Genomic DNA, 16,703 nt, shown 5'->3' with positions numbered 1-16,703 from the left:
CTCATTTGCTGTAAATTGTCTTTATTATATTTAGGTATGAACCTTGAATTTCTGATCTTTCCGAGACTTTTATCATGAAGGGGAATTGTATTTTGCCAAAGGACTTTTCAGCATCTATTGAAATGTTCATATTTTTTTCTTCTTTGAGTTTGCTTATATAGTGGATTACAGTGATGGACTTCCATACACTGAATCATCCCTGGATCCCTGGAATGAAGTCTCCTTGATCATGATGGATGATCATTTTGATGTGTTCTTGAATTTGTTTTTTGAGAAATTTATTGAGTATTTTTACATCGATATTCAAAAGTGAAATTGGTATGTAGTTCTCTTTCTTTGTTGGGTCCCTTTGTGGTTTAGGTATATGTGTAATTGTGACTTTACAGAAAGAATTGTGTAGTGAGACTTACGTATTGCAGAGTGTAGAGCTGTGCAGAACTGACCTGCTTTATCTACCAATGTCATGGATTCAAGGTCGTCTTGCCTCATTCAAACTTTTAGACATATACAGTCACACTTAAATATCAGAGATTGAATAGCAACTGGTGACTTGTTCTTCTTCAGGCTTGGCCTACTCTTCCACTCTTTTTAAAAGATGTTCTCAACCACGTTCAGCAGTAACAAGTTGTGGAATTTTGTCATCCTGATTTCCAGGTTTCCGGGATCTAGAAGAGGTTATTGTAAAGATTGTCATTCTAGGGAATTCAGAAATTGTCTGAACAGGGTAGAAATGGGTGGAATTGATTGTGTAGCCATAATCTTATTGGTAGAAAAATTTATACTTATTACAAAGTTAACGTTATAATTCCTTACATTGGTACAGAATTTATTTTGATACAGAATTAAAATTTTCAATGGTAAGAATTTCTTCTATTGATACAAAAATTGAAAAATAGCTTAATGCCAGTCTTTTATAACTGCCACTACAAACTGTTTTTAATTGATTTAAGAATATGAATTTTGGGCTAGATAACGAACTCTTGGATAAGAGTTAATAATTAAGGTGTGTTTTTGAGATATTTCAATGAGAAATAGCTGAAAGAGTTAAAGGGCAATCATCCGGGTTACTTTACATAGATAGTTTTCAAAAACCTAAGAGATCTACAGAATATGACATTTAATGTTTTCAAATCAATTGATGTTGAAACATATCTGCTCCTGACAGCACCCCCTTCTCGGTTCAAAGAAGATACTGATCAACTTCACTTCCACTTGAAGCTGTTTATCCTGGCCAGGTAGCCACTGGGCACAAATTGCCTGCTTCATCTGCAGACCAATACTGTCCAGGAAAAGGACACATCATTCAGAAAAGTCAACTGTTGGCTTTGCAGAGACAGGCTGAGCAGTTCTTAAATAATTCTGCTTTGCAAATGTCTGTGAGATAGATCCCGGGCCAAAAAGTCAAAGACAGATGTTGCAAGTACAGGTAGGCTGTTGCCTCTGCAATTTGTTTTAGTTTTGGAAGCTTTGCTAGTGCTTCCTATATTTTCAGGTAATATTTAAATCACTCCCAGATTTCTGTCAGGCTGGAAGAGTGGCCATAGGGACTTAACCAACCCAAGCTGCTTAGCATTGAGAGAGAATATATATATATATATATATCTTTGAGAGGATGGTTTTCAGATAGTACATAGGCTATAACTAGGACATAGCTCAGCTGTAGAATTGTAAGACTTTTAAGTTAGATAGATGGTATATTGCTCTATCTAAATTGACAAATTGATGGACTGGATGTCATTTGTACCTCATACTATGTAATTTTCTTTTCATAATTTCTTTTTTCAATTATACCTTGGAGAAGAGGTTTTCTTTTTTATTGGACAGAAAAAGATGCGGTGTAGGGGAATTTCCCGAAATTATTTGATTGGCTAATAAAGACAAGAAGCCAAGGTAAGGAAGTGGCTTTTTCTGAGTCCAAGAGAGAAAGAGGGGACACCGAAGAAAGGAATGGCCCTTTTTTGGTGAGGGAGAGAGTGAGAGGATGTGCAGGATGTAGGCCAAGGAATTGTCAGACCAGCTGGCGCCATTGCCACCAGAAGAATTTCCAACACAGAATAGATGATGAGTTTAAAAACAATAGATTCTGTGCCTAGCAGCTGTGTCATTCTGATTAATTTTAAAATTAAGACTGCCTGGCATTTTTTATTTGTTACAATTCAGGTGGGTGAGTGAGACTGCAGAGCTGCAAGGCAGCCATGGCATTGGCAGAGCTGAGCCATGAGAGTGAATGGTTGGTTGAACTCAAGTGGTAGCTCCAGGTATTCACACCTATGGGCTGTGCAGCTTGGCAATGACAGAGAAAAAGGTCTCAGGCCATGGCATCAGCTAGGAACAGAGACCACAGATGCTAGCACCTAGCTGGGACACGTGTGGGTTGTTGTTGCTGTTTTGTTTTGTTTTTGTTTGTTTTTTAAATTACAAGATACCTTTTCTAATTTGTAGGATGTAAACTTTTAAAATGTTCCATACTATTGAAAACTATTGTAACCTTCCCTCCCCCCTCCCCATTTTACTCTAATTTTATTGATTTGGGATTTATTTCATTTTGCATTATTTTCTGTTATTTTTGGAAACTTTTTACATTGTAGTCATCGGTGATTATTATGTCATTAACATATTGAATGAGCATGATATTTTACAAAATATTAAGCCAAGAACAATAAATAGATAGATTGGTTAGATAGAGTATGAACTTAGCATATATGAAACTCTGGGTTTAATCACTTTGATAACTAGACTAAACACACACACACACACATAAACACAGACACACACACACACAAACACACAAACACACATACCCACACCAGAAGAAAGAAAGCAAAACAAAATGAAACAAAAAAACAAAAATCTCCAAACACTGTATTATTATTTTATTGTTTTTCTAGAAATTAAATAAACCGTGTGAGATATTTTGAAAATGAATATCCACTAACAGATAGTCATCAGCACAGTAGCCACATGCTGCTGGACCAATTCCTAAAAGTATCAGAGGTGTCAATGTGTGTCCTCTCTTCAGGCAACTGCTTCCTGGTAATGTTTATAGCTCTTTAAGAACAATGAACAAAAACTTTGTAATCCTTGATTCACTATACCTGACACATTCTTAATTTCTGTCTAGAATAAGACTTTGTCTAACTTTTTTTTATCGTGTCAAGCCAGGAGAGGAAGAGAGAGAGAGAGAGAGAGAGAGAGAGAGAGAGAGAGAGAGAGAGAGAGAGAGAGAGAGAGAGAGAGAGAGGAAAAGAGAGAGGAAGAGAGAGGAAGATTAGATTTGTCTAACTTTTGCATCTGGTTCTTTTAATTGGTTCAGTCTTAACTATGGAGTTAGTTAAGCTTTTGGACTTCTTTCCAGTGGAATCTTAAGGCTTAATTTTTCCACCTCTACTCTCCTTTTGTAATAGACTGATTCTTATTGTGTGGATGTCTTTGAACTCACTATAGCTTTTGTCCATCTCATTATTTCTTCTCTTTAAATACTTCAAAGTCTCTTTGACTACATGTTCAAGTAAATGGATCTGACTCCATTTATTACCTACATTCTCCTATTCCCTGACTCCGACCTTGGCAGACTCATCACTGATTCTCTGTTGCTTCATTATGTATTTAACCTGATGGACTCAAAGAACAAGGAGAGGAGACTCATCACTAGAATACTATCTGGTTCACACTTTTGTCTACTGAGGATAACATTCAATTTCTTTTAGAGAAAAGAAGATGGTTCTTCTTTTCTCTAAAAAAGTGAATATCAGGGAGAACAAAAGCTCAATTCAGTAGCTGACCCTGCTGAAGTCTATAGAACATATACATGTATAAGTTTCATAATGAACAAGGCATGGTGTCCAAATTTATTCTATTATTATTATTTCATCTATTTATGTAATATTGTCTGTCTATCTATCTATCTATCTATCTATCTATCTATCTATCTATCTATCTATCTATCATCTATGTATCATTCTATCAATATATCTGTCCTAGTCAGGGTTTTTATTCCTGTCCAAATATCATGACCAAGATACAAGTTGAGGAGAAAAGGGTTTATTCAACTTACACATTAATATTGCTGTTCATCAACAAAGGAACACAGGGCAGGAAACAGGAACTGATGCAGAGGCCATGGAAAGTTACTGGCTTGCTTCTCCTGGTTTGTTCAGCTTGCTCTCTTATAGAACCCAAGACTACCAGCCAAGGGACAGCACTACCCATAATGGGCTGGGACCCCTCCCCTTGATCACTAGTTGAGAAAATGCCCTTTTTCTCAGGATCTCATGGAGGCATTTCCTCAACTGAGGCTCCGTTCTCTGTTATAACTTCAGCTTGTGTCAAGTTGACACATAAAACCAGCCAGTACACCACCCATGATTTTTCTATTTATTTTTCTATCTATATTGATCTATCACTATCTATCCTATGTATATATGAAACATAAATAAATATTAATGCATATCACAATAATCAGTGAAATGGTCATGAATTTGAAAGAGAGCAGAGATGGGTATATAGGAAGATTTGGACTGAAGAATTGGAAAAGAGATGATATAATTATATTATGATATCAAAAATTAATACAAAAATTACGGTAACAATAAAAATGAGAAAGAATGAAGTCTCAGTAATTTACTTACTTAATTTTTAAAAATAAATTGAAGTGGTAGTGATCCAGAATATAATGTAGATTTATCTTTTTATAATATAGACATTGAAAATATAGTTAGTGGGTTATTATTGTGAACAATGATGTAAACACACAGATGCAGTTTTGAAATTAGTTTTGTTAAATCCTTATAAATTGCTTGTGTTTGGTACGGACAGCATATAACATTCAGTAATAAAATAAAAACCATCATAACTGTACTAATTTGCATATATATGTCACATTACAACGACATTCATAGAGGCAGTCCCTGTTGGAATAATGACCGATCATTAATAAGTTAGATTCAGTTAGATGAAATACGTTGGAATTGTGCCACTCTCACCCAGTCTGGAATAACCATCTTCCTAGGATCTCCTGTTTAGGTAGAGTCTCAAGTGTTTCCCATGTATAATGGAACATAAGGGGTGGTGAAGGCTTAGGGAAACACCTGGAGTTTGTGGTGCCTTCTCTCTTTTTTTTTGGAGCTGGGGACTGAACCCAAGGCCTTGCGCTTGCTAGGCAAACGCTCTGCCGCTGAGCTAAATCCCCAATCCCTTGCCTTCTCACAATAGACAAATTTCTGTCCTTTTTTGAAAGCCTGGAAGTTCCAGTAGCAGAACCTACCCACACAGGCCTGATGCCAGGGAGTTTTGCATGGTCTTCTTCCTTGTTTTTTGTTATATGGAAGGAGTCCTACCAATGAGACCTGTTTTTCCTTTATATTGATGGTAAGATTACGTTTCTATTATACTTCATGCTTAGAAATTTCCCTTAATTTGTTTCAGTAACTAGCCTAATTTACCTCCCCAACATGTCCTGTGTAGTTTTTATTTATCATCTATCTATCTATCTATCTATCTATCTATCTATCTATCTATCTATCTATCTATCTATCTATCAATCATCTGTCTGTCTCTCTGTCTGTCTGTCTATCCCTTTTTGAGACAGAGATTGTGGTAATCCTGGAGAAGCGCATCTTTTTTTGCAAACTTCATAACTTCTCTTTGTTGTTGTTGTTGATGATGATGATGGTGGTGGTGATGATGTTATTGTGTTTAGACAGTATCTTGTGTGGCCCAGATTACGTTTGGACTTCATTTCCTATGTTGGCCATTTCAGTGTCAGGTTGGATTTATCCATATGCACCATCCCACCATGTTTACCATGTTTACCATGTTTGATTATTTTGTCATATTTTGAAGCATAGTTAAGCTCTTGAAGAAGGTACGGTGGCTCACCTTATTTTCCAGACTGTCTAAGCTATGTGTCATGCTTCATCTACCTTGATATGTATAGTGATGCTAGTGGCACAGTTCTTGAATCAAAGTAGATGAAATAATGTCTGAACTTCCTTGGTGATGTTGGGGGAATCAGATGCATTAAAAAAGTGAGAGAGAATTATGAAGATCTTTTAAATGGAAGCAAAATCTTTTACTCTTTGTCTATTTTATAGTACTGGGGGGAAAACGCTTATGCTTCCTTTTCTCACAGATTTAAAAGTCACAAATTTACAAATATTTATATTGTCACTGGGTCAACAATAACTGCAAATAATTTTATACAGTGTCCTACTAGCTATCATTGCATCTTGCATGAGGTCAATGTACAATAAGGGTTAAACTTCTCAATTGCTTGAATTGAGAATGGAGATTTTAATAGAAATAAATACATTTGTGTATCTATTAGAGTATATTTATATTACATTCACAACTGTGAATGATGACCTTATAAAATATGCAAACATTAGCATTTTCACTAATAAGTATTTGAAAAATAATGGTTTCTATTATTTATTAAGTAACTGGCAGAATGTAGAAAGAATTTTGGAAAACACAATAAGACTTTGTATATACTGCATTTTGTTGTATTTGATAAGCTTGTATTTTATATGTGAATCCAGATTTATGTTACTTCACGGTGAATTAGAATTCTATAATATTAGTAATCCAGAATAAAGGTATCCAGGCCAAAATCTGTAGATTGAGCAAAACAAACAAAAAATATGCATAATTTTATTTAAATAGCAGCATACAAATTTTAATTTTTTTCTGCAGAAACTACAGAGGGCTTCAGGCTGCTGTACACAGGACATGGAGCATTGGGATGAAGTTCAGCTGGGCTATTTTTGATAACAAAGGCTGTGCGTGTGTGTGTGCGTGTGTGTGTGCGTGCGTGTGTGTGTGTGTGCGTGCGTGCGTGTGTGTGTGTGTGTGTGTGTGTGTGTGTGAACATAAACCATTTCATTAGTGAAATTTGGCTTTTGGTTCACATTTTCCATGAGAGTTCAGAAAGTGATTATGTTTACAATCAGACAGAACATTTTAGAAGACTGTATTAACACATCTTTGTTATTTCAGAGGAATTTGGATCATCATGGTGGTGACAATGAGGGCTGCCCTACGGCTAATGTTGATAAGTACTGTAAGTCTGGAGCTCATCATAGGAATCTTAGCCAATGTATTCATAGCTCTGGTGAACATCATAGACTGGATTAAAAGAGGAAAGATTTCTGCAGTGGATAAGATCTACATGGGCCTGGCCATCTCCAGGACTGCTTTTGTATTGTCACTAATCACAGGGTTCTTGATAGCATTTTTGGACCCAGCTTCATTGGGAATTGGAATAATGATAAGACTCCTTACTATATCCTGGACAGTGACCAATCATTTCAGTGTCTGGTTTGCTACATGCCTCAGCATCTTTTATTTTCTGAAGATAACCAATTTCTCAAACACTGTTTTCCTTGCCCTCAAATGGAAAGTTAAAAAAGTGGTTTCGGTGACATTGGTGGTGTCTCTGATCATCTTGTTTATAAACGTTATAGTCATACACATATACACTGATAGATTTCAAGTGAACATGGTCCAGAAGTGTGGTGCAAATAACACTTTAAGAGCTTACGGGCTCTTTCTATCCATCAGCACGGTGTTTACATTCATCCCATTCACGACATCCCTGACAATGTTTCTTCTGCTCATCTTCTCCCTGTGGAGACACCTGAAGACCATGCACCACAATGCTACAGGCTCCAGAGATGTCAGCACCGTGGCCCACATAAAAGGCTTGCAAACTGTGGTCGCCTTCCTGTTACTATATACTGTTTTTGCTATGTCACTTTTTTCACAGTCTTTGAGTATTGATGCTCAACATACAAATCTTCTTTCTCACTTTTTACGGTGTATAGGAGTGGCTTTCCCCTCAGGCCACTCCTGTGCCCTGATCCTGGGAAACAATAAACTGAGGCAGGCCTCTCTTTCTGTGATATTTTGGCTGAGGTGTAAGTACAAACATACAGAGAATCAGGGTCCCTAAAACATATTAGGGATCCCCTTCTGCATTCTAGAAAAAAAAATCAGTTAATAAGAACTGGAGTTTAGGAAGGAATCATAATCACAGTCTCATAGACTGTGAGCCTTTAGACAAAGGATCCATTGGAGACACACAGAGAGAACTTTGTTTCTGTGACTTACAAGACAGCACTGTAGAGTGTGAAATTAAGCTTCAGTCTGTCACAGAGAACAAACCATGTTTTTAAAGGTCCCGTGTAGGAAGGTACAGAATGTGAAAGGTGTTGTGCCATGAGGACTGGGTGTAAGACTAGCTGATACCATCTAACCAGAGATGAGAACAGAATCGTTCTGGTAGTCTGGCTGTAGTGGGTGTTTCAGTGGGTTCATGGACAGTCCTGGAAAGAGACCTCTGCAAGGACAATGGGACGAATTCATGTACAATACAACAGTGGTTAGTTGTTCTCTATTCATGTCTCTTTTTCGGACCTTGCTGTCTGGAAAGGCCCCAGGAGTTGAGAAGAACTGGGGAATGAAAGAGAGTGATGGATGGAAAGGAGTCACGTCCACAAGGAAACGACACCTGAAGGGAAACAAGACTGAAGGGGTGTGGTTAGATTTAAGGATAATGGATGTTTATACATGTTAATGTATTCTTTGTAAATATCTTTCAGCTGTATGTAACTTTATGAAGTTTAAACAGTTCTATGTAGATTATGTACTACCCAAACACAGTCTAGCATTGTAGCAAATGAGAAATTATGTATATTGCCAGAGAAAGAAGTGCATGAGGATGGTTTAATGTAAAAATGATATCAATATAAGTTTTATATCAATCATTATACTTTTAATGATTGAAAATGGTTAATAATTAATATATGAGACATGTCTACAATACAAATGAACCAAGAAAATGCAAAATCATTTTATTCTATCACATAATAATGATTCATAGCATAGAAAAATGTCAAGAAATTGAGGATAAAATGTAAGTTTGGCTTATATTTTATTGTACATACAGATATGATTATCCAATGTTTCAGGTACAGATTTATTTAGAAAAGTAAAAAAATTGTGCCAAACAGAATGTATCTTTACCTACTGAATTATCTTCTTCCTCCTTAGGTAGTCTAGAAGATGAACTAATGCCAAAGTCTTGTCTCCTTTCTTTCACACTCCGCCATGAAAAATATTCACCAGATACAGATAATAAATATTTTTTTCATAAAATATTTTGGTCTATTTCAGATTCATACTTATATTATTTAACTTGGGAAACAAAAATTATTTAAATGGAACTTATACTCTGTTTTTCTACATACTTTTATCTATATGATCCATTTCATTTTATTCAAGAATAACAAATAATTCCAATGTCTGTGTCTTAATTGAATACCTCAGTGATGAATTTTTGGGTTTGTTTTACTTTATGTCAGTGGTTCTCAACCTTTGTAGTGCTGCTACCATTTAGTATAGTTTTGGATACTCCTATGTATACAGATAGAGGATCAGTTTCTCAGTACATAAGACCACTAGAATTATGTGTTTTGCAATAGTTCGAGGAGATCACTTTGGAGATCACTATCTACTGACTTATTTGATGATAAACCAATTTATCACAGGAATAGAGATTTAAAGTAATTTAGATTTGTTTACATGTAATCTATATGACTATATATATATGTGTGTCTGTGTGTGTGAGTGTGTGTTCATATAGTGTTAGCATTGGCTGTGTGGCTAAATCAATAGTAAATAAAGTGAATAAATGCACTAAAAGGGATAAAAAGTTTAAATTAACTTGAAAAAGGAAGCTTGATATCTGATCACAGTTATGCTGCCACATCCCCTGTGCTCAGTGCTGTTAGACCTGAAATATGTCTCAATCTTGTGAATTATTAGAAATGCAGTCTTTTTTCTGCATTGTTCTTAATCAAAAGTAATGCTTATTTTATTCTTTATTTATTTTTTGGAAATAATTTGTTGACAAACCAACGATTTCAAATAGCATGTAGACTAGTAACTACTACAAGCAGCCAATCATTGTGCTTATTTGAACACTGTGTTTCTTGAAGCATCTTGGTACCCACATATGTGTGATATTATTTTTCATAGCCAGAACAAATCTATCCTTCAGTGCATAAAGATATCAACATAGAGTGAGAACAATGACGACTGTGGTATATAGCAGTCCCCAGATTCAGTGAAACATCTAGAAAGTTACTTCATCCAAATAGTCAACAGTTTTGGAAAATGCCCAAAGAAATATAATTTTTATATTTACGTCAAGTGTACTCATTTTTCTAAGATGCTTATTATAATAAAATTATTGATCCATCATGGTACACTTAGGTGGAACCATTTCTTTTGTTCATTTGTTTGTTTTATGTGTCTTCCCTTAGTCAAAAGGAATTTATTCACACATTCCTAGAAATTTTACAAGTGTATATTATATGAATTTTGTAATCTAGGAATACATAGACTTGGGGAGCACAGCAGAGGGGTCCCTAGTATTTATATGCCTGATGCAAGAGGGAAAGTAATCCAGGAAGAAGTACAGGCAGGCTGATGAAATAGGGGAGACACGGTTTCCCACGTGGTACAGAAGGCAGATCCAGTGCCCACAGCATGCAGGTTTATTCCCAGGGTTCATTGGAAGGCTTCAGCTGGGAAAGTATGATTCAGGAGACTTCCCTACAATGTAGGGCATAACCAGGGGACACAGACTCCAGGAAAATTTGTAGGATTGACTCCTGGGCAAGTTTGCAGACTGGCAATTCTAACATAGAAAAATATGTAGGAGTGAAAGGACACATGAAATCAGTAGGGTGTCTATAGTCACATAAAGCAAGAAGCCAGTTTTGTGTAAGTGGGGTTTTTGTAAAATTAATGATTTCATATGAAGCGAGTAAACAGGCACATAAAGTCTCTTTAATAAAACTCATTGGCTCATTACTGAAACAATTTCTACAGAAGAGCCACAGGAGACATATGTGTGTCTATTATTTGCTGCTTATAAACTAGCTTGCAAATTTCTTAATTCTTCTGGGATAAACCACTAAATAGCAATTTTACCAATTTAGAAAAGACAGACAAAAATTGAGAGATCACGCACACACAAACACACACACACACACACACACACACACACACACACAAAGGGATAGAGAAAGAGAGAGAGAAAGAGGGAGACAGAGACATAGACACAGACAGAGACAGAGACATAGTTGGAGACAGAAATAGAAAGAGACAAAGAATGAGAGATAGAGAGTAAAGGTTTAGAATAATATTTTAGGATTATGATCAATACTCCCAACCAACTTAGGACAGAAAATTCCTAAATAAGATACATTAGTCAGTATAAAACAGTACAATTTTAGACTCATGTAGATTTATTAAATGTACAATCATATGTAATATAACTACATAGTATACCTCTAAATGTTTAGTTTATTTCATATGTTATATCTCATATACAGCTAATACATGGAAAATAAATGAATGGGAGACAGCTGGAAATATGTGGAAAGAGACAAAAGAACATAAGCTGAGCGTGGTGTCTTTAGATCTGTAGTCCCAACTACTCTGGACCTTGAGGTGGGAAGATCAGGATTTGATTTCAGTGCTGTGTATAAAATTGTTCTAAACATGAATTTAAAATTAGTTAACTTTCCTAATTTCAAATTTAAATTAGCGTTTAACTATTAATATAAGTAGAGGCGAGGGCATACTACAGATTCAATCACAAGTCACTTGCTTCATAGAAAATAACACCCACATAGCTCAGCAGATAAAGACACGTGATTCCTACCCTGAGGGCCTGAGTTCTCGCACTGAATACCAAAGATAAGGAAAGAGGCAACTCCTGTAAGTTGTCCTGTAAGTCCATGTGCCTACCATGGTGTTTGCACACACACACACACACACACACACACACACACACACACACACACAAACTACTAAATATAATTTAAATTATTGGTAGGAGAAACTGTCAGCATAGCTGACTGGGCAAAAAGAGTATGTATCGCTTAATACAACTGTCTTCACTTGCAGTTACAGATAATATTGGTGCTGCTGCTGGTGTTGTTTTATTGTTATTTTTGCTGGTGGTGGTGGTAGTGGTGGTAGTAGTAGTAGTGTTTGTGTGTGTGTGTGTGTGTGTTTGTGTGTGTGTGTGTTTACTGCTTATAAATATTCCTACAAAATGGTCTATCTTCAGATAATTGTAGGGAAATAAATTTTCCTGGGAAATCCCCAAAGGAAGCAAGAAATAATTATTAAGGAATCAATCTACACATCTATTATTAATTTTTCTTCGTGGAGCCAATGTATTCATTAAAATAAACTATGAGGAATCCTTATGACACCTTCTGAAGATTGAAGCTCATACACCACTTTAATCTTTCCCTGCATTCCTACAAAAAGGGATTTAAAATTTTACTAGTGTCACCTGTACTTGGGGAATTTAATTTACATAGAGATGAGACAAAAGAAAGCCTTGCAAAACAGTGAAAGAGAATGTGTCTTTATTTGCATGCTTTCAAATGAGAATTTGACTTGCCTTTTAATAATGTTAACTATAAATTTGGGAAAATATAAAACTATAATATACCCCTGATTGAGGTTTCAAGTGGTTGGTGACAGAATTTACATTTGGAAATTTTTGTTAAGGACTCTATAACATTGTGACAATGTTGACTTCATCAGAGAAACAACAATGTCTATATACTACCAGATAATGAAATTCACAATAATTGGTTTGACTCCCAATTGCTTTCTTCATGAATTAGGAGACACAGGTATTCATCTAGTCCACATAGTCCATCCAGGTTGATAACATAGACAAGTAAAAATGGATGGTCATACTGCCCTATATCTGCTTTGCTTTGAGTATCAGCAAGTTTTGTTTTATTAAGAAAACCAAATTATCTAATCTCCCATATTTCTCCAAAAACAAAAAGACAAATGTCATTCCTTTGCTTCTGAGGGAATTCAGTGCTTTTGCTTCCTAAAGTTGCTATGGTAACATTATTAGACAACAAAACTTTCATGAACAAATACAAGTAAATGCATGTAACATGGAGGACCTAACTGGGACACATTTTCAACTTGCCAAGTGTGACTATTATTTTAGGAAACTCTTCAAGACATTACATCCCTGCTTGATTTCCCATTGTTTAGAGCCTATGTGAGCAAACATCCTAGGAAGTTTAGGCAGCAAGGCTCACTGTCCCTAGCTGTCATCAGCACGGTCTACAGGAAGGCTTTAAATACCACTGTCTTCTTTCTTTGCTCTCTGAGATCTACTTTGTGTTTCCTCATAGCAGGCTGACACTCTGACAGAATGTCAAATAATGTAATCCACTTAGGTTACTTAGGTTGCCATAATACTAGTACCATCTTTTTTTTTAAAGGAGCTCTGGCAAAGTTTTCTTAAAGGAAAACTCTCCTGTTTACTTCCTACCAGTCTGTTCTGGCACACTTCTAATAATATCAGAATCACCTCGGTCAATTATAGCCAGTGTGCATACTCTGTAGTATTTTTCACACTCTGTGCCCAATTCGATATTATTGCCACTGTAGTGATGAACATCAGCTTTAACCAACAGAGTATTCTATTTCAGATTTCCTCAAAGCTCATCATCTTCTCTTCAAACCACTCATTTTTCCTGATTTAGGAAAAGAGATGATGACATCCTCCTATTCCTTGACTTTTTGACAGACAAAATACTAGTAGAAAGGACCTATATCCTTGATCAGTAAGAGAAAATGCCCAGAACAAAACAAAACATAACAAAGCAAAGAACTCCGCAAGAGACACATGGAGTTCATTTGACATTTGCCAACTATTCCTGGCCAGGGAGCCTGCTTTAAAACCTGGCTGATATATCCAGTGACTCTATTGCAGAAGACTTATTTTTTTTCTTTTTTAACATACCGTTTATTTATTCTTTTGAGACCTTCATATAGCACAGGGTGCTTTGATTATGCTCACCATCACTCTTCTCCATAAATCCTCCAGACACACAGATGCCCAGATTAATGTCTGCTTATTGTAACTTTTATCACCACCGAGTCTGATCTGTGTTTCTCGAATGCACGTGGGTGTGGGGCCATTCACAGGAACATGGTTGACTTGTCAAGGACCACACCTTTGAAGAAACCTCACGTTCCTCTCCTAGCAGCATCCACTGCCTACAGTTTGTTGGCTGGTCAGCATTGATGCGGAAATGTTGATCAGCTTGGCCTTGTGCATGACTTGTGCAGGGAACCATAGCTGTGACGTTGGGAAGAGTCAGGCTTCCTCTTTTCCCTTTCCTTGTTTCTCAGCATCAGATTCAGGTCACCAGACATTAAGGTGAGTGCATCTATGTGCAGAGGTGTCTTGCCTGCCCCCGCATTTCTTAAATATGGGCGCACAGGAAGAGCAAGAGTCAAAGAGTTTAAAACAAAAAAATCATGTACAGGGAAATACTAACCAGAGAAATCAAGAGCAGCTTCCTATCATCAGACAAAGTAAACTAAGGCAAAAAAACATTACTAGAGTTAAGAATCCAGACATAATGAAAAACAAAACAATCAATTTTCCCAAAATATGTAACAGTTCTAAACTTGACAATATCTAGTATGTAACAGAGTGTCAAAAATAGTTACAAGAACAACTGACCTGACAAGATATGACCACTAATGAAGTAGAGATGTGTTGTAGGAGCAAATGGTTACTTTCTGATTCAACTTAAAGCCTTCTCAGTATGCCTTGTAGTGTTAGCTGGGTCAAAACTGGTGACTGGCTACTACTACACAGGCTTGACTACTAAGAACCTAATATTACTATTCAGTTAAAAAAAACAGTATTGAATTGTCCCCTAAATTCTTATCCTTATATATAATTATATATTCATATATATATATATATATATATATATATAGACTAGTGTATCTCTCAACCTTCATTAGAGAAGTTTCTTTTTCAAATAGAAATTTATATGAAAAGCTAGTCATATTCAGCTCTAATTAGGATGTATATATCCCACCAGGGCTCAGGGATCATCATGGAGTAGGGTGTAGGAAGAGTGTAAGACCCAGAAGCAGTAGACATCTTCAGCAACAGAAAATTTTCTGAACATAATAGGGTCATTGCTAACATTAATCTCCAGTGGCTGGGATTACATACACAAGATTTGCATAAGAACAAGCTAGCCCAAATCCCAGCATGGATATTGAGAGTCATGATATCACATCCCTATCTGAGAAGCTGCTACAAATTGATGGACAATGGGAAAGAGCCATTTTTCATTTTTATCTATCTATCTATCTATCTATCTATCTATCTATCTATCTGTCTGTCTGTCTGTCTGTCTGTCTGTCTGTCTGTCTGTCTGTCTGTCTGTCTCTCTCTCTCTCTCTCTGTCTGTCTGTCTACTTTACATCCCAGTCACAGCCCCCTCACTCTTCTCTTTCCAGTCCCACACTTATACCCCCTTCCCTTTATTCCTCCATCCCCATTTTTAAGGGGTACCCCCATGGTTACAACCACCCTGGCACATCCAGTCACAGTAGATCTAGGCACATCCTCTTCCACAGAGGCCAGACAAGGCAGCCCAACTAAGGGAAAGGGATTCAAAGGTAGGCAACAAAATTAAAGACAGCCTCTGCTTTCCTTGTTAGGGGATACATGAAGACTAATTTGCACATCTGTTATAAGTGTGTAGGAGGCCCAGGTCCAGCCCATGCATCCTCTTTGGCTGGTGGTTCAGTCTCTAGGGGCCACTATGGGCCCAGGTTAGCTTACCCTGTAGGTCTTCTTGTAGCGTCCTTGATCCCTCTGACTTCATTAATTCTTTCACTTTTCCACAAGACTCTCTGAGCTCTGCCTAATGTTTGGCTGTGGGTCTTTGCATCTGTTTCCATAGCTGCTGGGTGAAGCTTCTCAGAAGACAGTTTGCTAGGCTCCTGTCTGCAAATTTCACGTAGTATTCCATTGTGTATATTTTCTTTATCCATTCTTCAGTTGAAGGACATCTAGGTTGTTTCCAGTTTAGGTTCAGAGGGTCAGTCCATTATCATCCAGATGGAAACATGGCAGCATCCAGGCAGGCATGATGCAGGAAAAGCTGAGTTCTACATCTTCACCAGAAGGAAGCCAGGAACAGCAGAAGACTTATTTTTACTTTACCAATGGGCATCAATTACGTAAAGCTTCTCGACTGGCATTGGTTGCCCACATCATTATTTTTAAAGTGATGGGACCCCATCTGGCTTCTAGTTGTGAAAGCCCTGTAAGTGCTGTCAAAGTCTCTGTAAGTGTGCTTAGGCATCCGCTCTGCTGTATCCAAAATACAGGGCCCTTTGGAGTCGTCCATCACCTCTGGCTCTTAGAACGTTCCCACCTCCTCCTCTGTATTGCACTCTTGAGCCCTGAAGGTAGAGGTTGGATGAAGAAATACCATTTAGTGCTGAGTGCTCCAAAAATCTTCTGTGAATGACATTTTTCATGGTGGTATCTTCTAGATGGACATTTAGTACACAAAGTTGTATTTCTCAATCACTTTTAAAATTCATTTAAAACAAATAATGACTTCGCTAGGGCACTATAACAAATGTATGTCACTGTGCGTTGGTAATGTTGATCCCTCTCCTTCATTCTTGTCTTTCTCCCCTTGAAGCTCTTTTGTCAGTCTCCAAACTCGCTTAAATAGCTCTTCTGTTTTCAACTCATGTATCCAATTACATTCTCTTATTTATCTCACATACAAATAAACATAAATCTAGACAAA

General features: G+C 36.8%; 1 protein-coding gene across 5 annotated transcripts in view; it reads left to right on the top strand.

The window, feature by feature from the left end:
• Positions 1–9,158, top strand: part of Tas2r103 (taste receptor, type 2, member 103) — a 77,223-nt gene extending 68,065 nt beyond the window's left edge. For 4 of the 5 annotated variants that reach the window (XM_039106893.2, XM_017592373.3, XM_039106890.2 and 1 more), the window contains one exon: positions 6,997–9,158. In XM_039106893.2, the coding sequence (XP_038962821.1) occupies positions 7,013–7,951 (939 nt within the window). In that variant the 5' untranslated portion in view covers positions 6,997–7,012 and the 3' untranslated portion in view covers positions 7,952–9,158. 5 annotated transcript variants of the gene reach the window in all.
• Positions 9,159–16,703: the final 7,545 nt, after the last annotated feature.

This window comes from Rattus norvegicus, chromosome 4 (assembly GCF_036323735.1).
Source record: "Rattus norvegicus strain BN/NHsdMcwi chromosome 4, GRCr8, whole genome shotgun sequence".
Lineage (NCBI taxonomy): Eukaryota > Metazoa > Chordata > Mammalia > Rodentia > Muridae > Rattus > Rattus norvegicus.
Note: the sequence above shows the minus strand (reverse complement) of the source record. Positions and strands in the feature narration are given on the sequence as shown.